The sequence below is a fragment of the Dendroctonus ponderosae genome, unplaced genomic scaffold (assembly GCF_020466585.1).
Source record: "Dendroctonus ponderosae isolate FM_Combo_2020 unplaced genomic scaffold, Dpon_F_20191213v2 Dpon_F_20191213_9, whole genome shotgun sequence".
NCBI lineage: Eukaryota > Metazoa > Arthropoda > Insecta > Coleoptera > Curculionidae > Dendroctonus > Dendroctonus ponderosae.
Window position 1 is genome coordinate 6777789 of NW_026019116.1, and position 9657 is coordinate 6787445.

General features: G+C 38.7%; 1 protein-coding gene across 8 annotated transcripts in view; it reads right to left on the reverse strand.

Moving 5' to 3' along the window:
* LOC109539351 (caskin-1) overlaps positions 1–9657 on the reverse strand; it is a 143200-nt gene that overhangs the window by 5952 nt on the left and 127591 nt on the right. For 7 of the 8 annotated variants that reach the window (XM_019907043.2, XM_019907042.2, XM_019907041.2 and 4 more), the window contains 5 exons: positions 4982–5169; positions 2473–2694; positions 2205–2417; positions 1916–2152; positions 883–1059 (listed from right to left, as the gene is read on the reverse strand). In XM_019907043.2, the coding sequence (XP_019762602.1) occupies positions 883–1059; positions 1916–2152; positions 2205–2417; positions 2473–2694; positions 4982–5169 (1037 nt within the window). The remainder of the gene's footprint in view (positions 1–882; positions 1060–1915; positions 2153–2204; positions 2418–2472; positions 2695–4981; positions 5170–9657) is intronic. The other variant, XM_019907038.2, reaches the window with a different exon arrangement.

Genomic DNA, 9657 nt, shown 5'->3' on the forward strand with positions numbered 1-9657 from the left:
TATGAATTTCTGTACGATACTATTTGTTTGTCATTTTTATCTAGAGCTTATATAAGGTTCGAAATGCACAAGAGAATGAAAAAAAATGATTAGCGGATTCGCGGTTGTTTATCTCGACAAATTATAAAATAATCATCATCAAACAATAAACAAAACCACCTAACCTTAAATCGTCTTAACCCATTTGTAGAACTTGTCAACGATATGTTCCATAACAACAAACCGGTAGGCTTATTTGATTGGTTCGAATCGCCTCAATCGATAGAAGTGACAGGACGTGTCGTATACCTAGACTAGGGCTCAGAATTTTAAAAAATCTTATATTCGTTTAGTGGTTTATTCGAATAGTAAAATTATTCGAATACTCGAATATCTAACGAGTATTCGAATTGTTCGAGTATTCCAATATTCGAGTATTTCTATTCGTATTCGTTAGACATTCGAGTGTTAACCTCAAAACACCGCCCAATTGTTGATGACGCGAATGACCAAAACACAGAGACGCAATTTTATATTCATTTGCAGGAGAGTAAATATGATTATTTCCATTTGCTTGTAAATATATGGGTATTTGTTTAAATGCTTGTAGAATATGAATAATTTATTTTATAAAAGTATACAAAGTGCTTATAAAGATATTTGCACCTTGTGAGTTTGATAATGTTGGTGTATTCGAGTATTCGGTTATTCGAGTTATGACTACACATAATTATTCGCTTTTCGAATATTCGAATACTCGAATTATTCGAGTTTGATTCCGTGCCCTAACCTAGACGCTTGTTCCTCTAGCACCCGTGTGATCAACCTACGATACTGTCGATGTATTAAAACGTCCCATGCCAAACCTAACACCAATCAAACAGTAAATAAATAAGAAAATACCTTGATGGGGACTAAGTCAGTGCAATACATGGTGTGCGAGTAAGTGGGACCTATGGAGGTGGACATTTGCCTCGTCTGGTCGACCTCCCAAGGCTGATGGAACGAGCGGAACGTACTGTGGACCTGAGGAGCTCCACCCGGGGAGGGAAGATCCATGGGAACGTGCACCAGCACGTCCTTACATACACAGACATGCAGCGTAAGCAACAGGTTATGTGAAAGGGGGTAGAAATCAGTGTTGCCCACGCGTCTAAACGGTGGCAAAACTGATACAATGTTACAAGAATATGTATTGAGGATGTGAAGAGCTTGCGCGCAATCTATAGTTATGTGCCTTCAAATGCAACACATCACGTTCCACATTTTAGGTCTAGTTTCGCTATTGACAAAACATATAAATTAAACATGATGCATTGTGAATGTCCGTTATAGAGGGTGCGTCTGGTTGGGCTGGATATTGAACGATACTGGAAGAATCCAATGGATCCCGAACGGGAGTGCTGATCAATCCAGACACACCCTGTATGATCGAAAATAGTTTGGCAATCGTGCCCAGTGTATAAGAGCACATGTGTGATGTGAAAGTCAATAAATCATGTGGTGTATTAAACATATCCCGTTTCCGGCAGTTCAAGGTTGAAACAGATAAATAAAGTGGGAAATAAAATACATATACTCAACGATAAAGGGAGCTAGCAGTTTTATGTAACATAATACAGATTGAGCACATAAAGGGAGCAGTGTCGAGTTTCTTGAACCACTTTGAACATGTTTATATTGGACGTAATAAACCAAACAACGAGACGAAAAAACGTGTGTTGCATGTGTGAAGGACCTCGCAGTCGTTTAAAATTTGTGGTTTTTGATGTGAAACATCCAGCTAAAATCTAGGTTTTTTGATAGTTATTTTTTTGAAGAACATGCTTAACGTCCTAACAGAATGCCAGTTAACGGGCAGATGCAAGATTGTCGATGAAGAGAAAGGATGTTCAAGTTCAAGCACTAGAGTGCCTAGACGAATGAATCCACTTACTTGAGTCGCGTAGATCCGATTCGAATCCGAACTTATCCGCTTTCCAGCCTTAACATCCTTGATCCTTTTAATGGCCAGCATGATTTTCTTCTGATGCCCCAACTTCACTATTCCGAACTCCTCCAAGTCCTCCCAGGTCAGCTGGGTGACGTCGTCAATCGTTTGATAGCCTTGCTCGATGAAGGCAGGAAGATATTCGTCCAGCCTGAGAATCCTCAGCCACTCTTCAAGCGATCCCTATCGGAAACCACGCATTAACCAGTGTCGCACCAGAACCTCTTAGCCTTACCGGCACGAATTCTGGAAGATTATCCGGCAAATTCAACTGAGCAATATCAGCTTTAAGCTTTTTTCGGTGATTGGGCTTTTTGATGCCGATCGCAGTCAGGTCTTCCGGAGTCATCCGGCCGATGGTCGGCAGGTCATAACCGGCGGACACAAACAGAGGAAAATACTCTTCGAACTGAAGATCCAACAGCCAAGAATGGATTATATCTTGATCCTGTTGAAGATATTTTCAGCAAAGGACCTCTTTCCAATGGAAACTAGTCACCTACCGGCATGCCTTGATGGATCATTCGCTCGATTCGCCCTTGATCGGAGCCAATCGAGCACGAACTGAGCGAACATCGCGGACTGTTCGAGGAGCCTATCGTGCTTCTGCCGGCTGTGCTCAGTGGATGGTACGAAGCTCGACCACTGTCTAAAGAAGCTGTACTGTGTCTGGATCCTGAACCAGCACTCCCACTGGATGATCCTGGACTGTCCCTTCCAGGCGACTGAAAATGGAGTTTTCAGCAATTAATGTACATTTCTTCGCGCTGCAAGGGCTGAGTGTTGGGAAACAGCAGGCGCCTAAGCAGTAGGAGCTCAAGAGGGCGGGATGCAAAGCAAAAACGTTCATTGTCAGCGAATCTTGAGCAGATAGTAGGCCTGAGTAGCACTGAGCAAATTGATTGAGTTACCCAGGCCTAGCCAATAGTCAAGAAGTAAAGTGGCGCAGTCGCATGGTTGCATTTTTTATGACTAAACTTGGACTTTCTTAAGAAAAAATCCGTTAAAGCCAATCGAAATATATTGCATAATAACCAGCGCTTGGCGAAAAACCCCGGAGAAAACTGGTAAAAATATCGCAGAAAGAAAACCGTCCAATCTTTGACTGAGCAAATATTATTTCAAATTACCGCATTCGTGGGGTAAACAACCTGGCCATGAATTTTGACGATGTTTGTCCATAAACACAGAATACGAAATCAGCTCCGGCAAATTTCAGTAATGCTTAGTTAGTAGGCATCAATTTTCTTTGGTACCTGAATAAAACATTAGACGGTTATTTTCGTCCGATCGGGCCAATCGGATGCGCCGCCCGAAGAAAATTGTAATCGCATCAATATAAATAAAGCTGTGGGTGGACGGCGCTTTTTTCATTCAAAAAGTTCAAACGGACTGGAACTTGAAACTGGTCCAGTCAGGAAAATGCATTTTACTAACTTTGTTTTAAAACATGTGGGTGTAGGAGATTAATAATTCGTTTTTATTGGGAAATAGGCGCTCTCTTGATCAAGACGTGAAATTCGGCAAAATTCCCCACACAACGCTTCAAAGACTATCTTAAAACCAGCAATGTCACCCAACATTTTCCGATAAAGTTGCCTATAAAGTGTACACGTGGAAAAGGAAATGTTTAGAGTACGTTTCCACCCCAGAATGGAAGGAATTGAATGTGAAAGCAAACGTTTTTCAAGTGGAAAAATCGCGATTTTATTATTGGCGGCATGAACCAGCCTCTGGAAGAAAAGGTTGAATTTCGTATCTCGGACAAGAATAAAATAATTTAATATCAAAACACGAACAGAACCAGCGAAAGTTTATAATAAATTATTTGAAAAACTTGTCACCTCCTCCGTTCCTCTGAAGTCTGTAGAGCTTGTTACAAAAAAGTGGTTTTTCAGTTTTGACTGATTTTTTTGCTTTCCTTTCCACTCAAAAAAAAGCTCTATTTTGTAGAGTTTCACTTACAAATACTGACGATCTGGAGATTTTTTACTCGAAAAATTCCTAGACAAATCCATAGCTTTGAAGGAATTTTACAAAAACTTATTTCAGCGTCGAATTCTTTTCGAAAACTTATTTCAGCGACAAAAACGAAAATGAACTTCACCCGGTTTTTTCCCGAAAATTATTAAGATTTTCTCAAAACCCGACCACAAAACTAAAAATCTGAAATCGAAAACGCAAAAAACATTATTTTCTGATGATGTTCTCCTTTGTTGACAATAATGCGGTGTTTTCAGTGAAATGTGGCAAAATTAATTTTGCTAGAAAATTCGCCTTTTTCATCGGTTTGTCGAGAACTTTAGAAAACCCTTTTCAGCTCCGAATTGGGCACAAAAACCAAATAATTTTACTCAGTTTTTACCGAAAGTAATTAAGACTATCTTGAAAAAACGGCCAGAAGAAAAAACAAATATTTGGAAAATTCGCCACCCGCATCGCTCTGAAAATTTTTCAAGTTTCTTTAAAATTTTAGGTCATTCCAGTTTTAGCAAAGTTTCAATTAAGCAATTCTTGCTGCCCAAAAACGTGTTATTTTTAGTTTTACTTGAAATACTGACAATCTTCAGGTATTTTCTTCAAAATTATAAAGTAAATTGTATTGGGACGCTCGGCTCCTGAACAGCTTCGTAATTTTTTTCAGGAACCTTTTGCAGCTTCGATTTTTGGACAAAACCCGAATAATTTTTTCGAGCTTTTTTCCCAAAAATATTTCCCCAACAGAACACACGAAAGTTTATAATCGATTATTGGAAAAACTCGTCACTTTTGTCGCTGTAAATAATTTGGTTTATTTAAATTCCGGTTTCTTCACTTTTAGCTCTGATTGCGGTGCTCTTTTCTTTAAATAAATTCCATCGTTCTTTGTGGTTAGTTTAGAAAGTGTGCTGCTCAAAACTTAAAATGTATACAGTTTACGGTGCTTGAGAACATTCACTTGGTCAAATCTTGGAAGAAATATAGGCGAAGAAGAAGCAAGCGTGTTGGGGTGGCCAAGCTAATTAATCCTACCTGGGTCATGTCGATCCCTTGGTCTTCTTGAAGGCTGAGCTGATGGTGGTAGTAAACGGCAGCTTTGTGAGTGAGAACAGCCCCGGGAGGCGGCTGACCGGGGAAAGTGAATGTTGGGGCAGGAAAAATGGGTCCCGGAGACTTCCCCGTACTGCCACTAACTGTGCTCCCATAATCCGAGTGATCATCTGAAAAGAAAAAATCCGTCAGTAATTTATTCAGCAGTTTATTCTTCTGAGGCCAGTAATAAATAGCCTCATCGCGAATGGCAAGACGTTCTACTTAGAGCAGCCTCCGGATATGTTTCTTCTAATTGCCCTTAAGTGGTTTCAAATGAAGCTACTTAACAAATAACTCGTTTTGCACGCTGTAATAAGCTGATTGCCGATTCCCGGGTTGGTTGCATGACAGAACATTAGTTTCCTCTTATTGCCTCAATTAAGCTGTTTCAGTTTCGATGCGTCTTTGTAGCGGCAGATGCCGTAAAAAACAGTCGCCCAAAAACCAAACTAATAATTTTAATTTCCTTCCTTGCCCCCGCAAATTTTAAAGATATAATGAAGAAGCATTCTACGCATCTGGTTAGAGAATCGGTCATATTTATGTCCGGGTTTATAACCACGTCGTTGTTGGGGTGCGTATAGGAAGGCCCTGAAAGTGAGCTTGACATTCCCCATATTTTATGGGGCAAAACCCATTTTTACGATCTGCCTTATTCGGCCATCATTCGCTGATCGGATCACAATTTTTTGGGATGTTACGCGGACGAATTTGGCATGATTCATCGAAGAAAATCGTTGCAAAAGCGAGCAAGAGCAGCAACAATTCCATCTAATTGTCTTTTCGTCGACATAAAGCCATCAGATCACACACGACATGGCGCCGTATATCTTCGGCACACAGTGAATCGACCTTAACCAGGTGAATGTACTCAGATGGTTTGAGTGCGCTTCGCTGGCATTGCCCCTGGCATTGTAAAGCCGCATTAGGATTTGAAGAATACTGGCTTGTTAGCTGGCTTTGCTGCGATAAGACTCTTTCAGATAAATGGTCTTGTGTTTTTGTCAATAAAAGCACGAAAAAGCGCAAATAGAATGCAGCCAGAAGGGAACAAAGTGGCCTTTCAGCAGCTGAGCTTTTCCCCCCGACTTTGCCAGCTTAAAGGTGCTGTTCACTCCTCGGGATAATCGAATGGACAGCTCAAAAATAGATATGCATATAATAGTGGACGAATTACTTCAGGAGGAGTTCAGCGTTGCAAAGCAAAAAAAGTGCCGGAAAATAAGCTGAATGGCCAAAAAATGGGCTTCTGATCCGAAAAAGGAAGGGTTTTAGGTAGCAACTTCTTCTGATCGGGTGACTCCTGTTGTAACATCGCCGTTTTTACAGTGAATTTTATAAATATTCGCTCAAACTAACACGCACTAAATTTTAATAAAATAACAACTGAAGAATAGCACAAACTGGCATGCCCGAGTCCACACGGTTAATTCAAAATTAAGATTAACAGATCAATTCTGGACAAATTAGAGCTGATTTTTGATTGATCAGAACACCGAACAAATTAACTAATTAAATAAAGAAGAATATTCGAGTGCTGCCAAACAGCTATACAGGGTGATTCACGACCTTATGGACACAGAGGACCTCAAAACAAGTCGAGTTTCAATTTAAGTTTTTTTTTCAGGCCCATGGTTAACGAGATACAGGGTGTTGAAATTTCACAATTTTTTTTAACGTAGGCTAATGTTTAGACCGTTTACCCATAGGTAAGGCGACTGGTTGTGAAACTCGACAGTGTGTGATAGAATTCATGAAATTACACAGTTCTTGAATATTGAACTTAGTAATGTACTTGAATGGCTTAATAACAATTATCTTGGGACTGAATATAAGTAAAACGAAAATGACGATAATAAAGGGTGAAAATAGGAAAATTGGTAATAAGAGCATCGATAGGGTGATGCAATTTGAATGCTTGGGATGTGTAATAGATCAAAATTTGACATTTTCCGAGCACTACAAGTACATTACAAATAAAACTGCAAAAACAGTTAACACTCTTAGTCGCATATCTGAACACTAGAGTCCTTGGGCTAAATTAACGATTTACAGGACGATTGTAGAACCTCATCTTTACTTTTGTTTTGCGTTGCTTTTCCTTATGAACTAAGTCTGAAATACAAATTTTACAGAAAAAACAAAATAATGCTTTAAAAATTATACTGTCATGTAACAGATACACAAAAATTAGTGATATGCTAGAATCAACAAATTTGTTGAGTGTTAGACAGACTGTTATGTATAACACATTCGTTTTTATTTATAAAATATTAAACCATCTGTCCCTAGGACATCTGTTAGAAAATTGTAAGTTTGTGAAGGACATACATGATCATAACATGGTCAAATGATAATTTATATTTGAATAGAGTTAGTAGCAGTTCTAGTCAAAACAGTTTATTTTATAAGGGACTGAAATGTTATAATGAGTCGCCACGAGATGTAAGGTGCAGTAATGGTCTTGGTGTCTTTAAAAAATCTTGTGTTATATACATTTGATTTAGAATATTTTTAAATTTTTGTTAAATGTTTGAAAATTGTATTTATTTGCTAGCAACAGCTATTAATAAAGATATCATTATTATTATTATTATATTAAATAAAGAAGAATATTCGAGTGCTGCCAAACAGCTATACACGGCGATTCACAACCTTATGGACACAGAGGACTTCAAAACAAGTCGAGTTTCAATCTAAGTTTTTTTTTCAGGCCCATGGTTAACGAGATACAGGGTGTTAAAATTTCACAAATTTTTTTAACGTAGGCTAATGTTTAGACCGTTTACCCATAGGTAAGGCGACTGGTTGTGAAACTCTACAGTGTGTCCTTTTTTCTAGCGGCATTACCCCTTTTACCCCCCGAACTTTTTTATGGTGCGCCACTGACTTCGACCGAACAAATTTAAGGATTTTCTGATCTCTTGCAGTTTTTTCGTATCTGTCTTCGTTTTCGAGTTATTTGCGCAAATATCCATGTAGTGTAGGGTCATTTCCCATGAATTTTCTTATATTTTTTGCGTCCTTTTGTTCACAATTTTTTGCGTTTATAACCAACAATATAAGTGCTAGGATTGTTGGTTATAATTCGGGTTGTGTTTATTAAATTGTTCACAAATAGAGCGAGTTTTTGTAATCTTTCGAACCTCAAAAATTCAGTTCAGCATCGAAATGTGCAATTCTGCCCTGATAAAAAGCAAGAAAACTGTTCGCAGAACATTAGCCAACCCCCAAAACTTCTTTTTATTTGATATTTGATATTTGTTTGTTCAAATGTTTAAACTTTATCCATAAAGTGCTCTACACAAAATAAACTTCTCTAGAATCTCACGGTTCGAAGCGCAGTGAAACTCTGCGAAAACTCCGGTTCTAATAACCCGAACAAGCCTCTTTTCCAAAAAACCTTTGACTTTACTTATACCCTTGACTAAATGAGATCGCAGTCTTTACATCGATCGTAATGCTCTGATGTAAGCTGTCTGAATCAGGTCGCATGTTATATAAAGTTGACTGGTAATCTGGAAGGTCCGATATGCAGACCCGATTTGTGACCGTGCGATTTCAGACCATCACACACTTAAACTTTTACAATAAGAGCACAGTCCATGTCGAGCCAAACCTGTTCAAGTCAGCTTCACCATATTGGGATAGGAAGGACTTTGGGTGTGTGTTTGCGCTCAGATACTCGATTCGTTTCGTTTTTTTTTCCATTATTTGCTTGTTTCCAGTTTGATTCACTCAGACAAATAATGTCTTTATCACTTGTCAATTAGATCGAACATTCTTCACGTGAATCAATAGTACAATCGCTCCTGCCTTGTCAACATGTGTGGCAAACGATTCTTATCGTTGAGAAGGCAATTTAAATGATTTAGAGCTTGATTGATTGATTTGCGACCAACTGTTAAAAGCAGATTTTCCTTCTTTGTGCTCACCCAGTCGCACTTGATAACTAAAGGTCACCGTTAAAGGCCGAAGCGACAATTTTCTCACATGAATTTCCTTCAAGGCTTCCAAATTGCGTAAACTCCGCAATAATTCAAGAACATGCACATTCAGCCACATGGTGAATGGAATTGATTCATTGATTGTTTTCCTTCTGCACAATGAATTGCTTAAATGATGCAAATTCGGTTTTGGCAATAAATTACTCAAGCGTGGGTATTATGTAAATTGATGACACAACTTGGCTTGTTGTTATTAATGAGAGTTGGTTTTAAACACTAGTTTTGCGTCCAGATGTTGACTGATTAGCGCAGCTTTACGCGATAAATGTTCCAATGTATTCTGATAGTCCATTTACTCAGCCGCTTAAGCAATGATATAAAGAGGGAGGCTAAATATTGGAAGCTTTGAAGCGCGCACTTTAGAATCTAACCCTAAATATGCCGCAACACTCACGTCTGGATGCATGGTTGCCGGTTTGCTTTTGTATAAAAAACGTATAGTTTTTTTTTGAGTTGCAAAATTCACTTGAACATCTCTCTATCGTTGGATAGAGAATTGAAAAGTCGATTTAGCCGTAACAACGTGAGTGAGGAAATTCGAGTAGTTTTGACCCAGAAAGCGAAATTTGAATATCAGACACTTAGGTGCAAGATTATGCCAAAATTTCA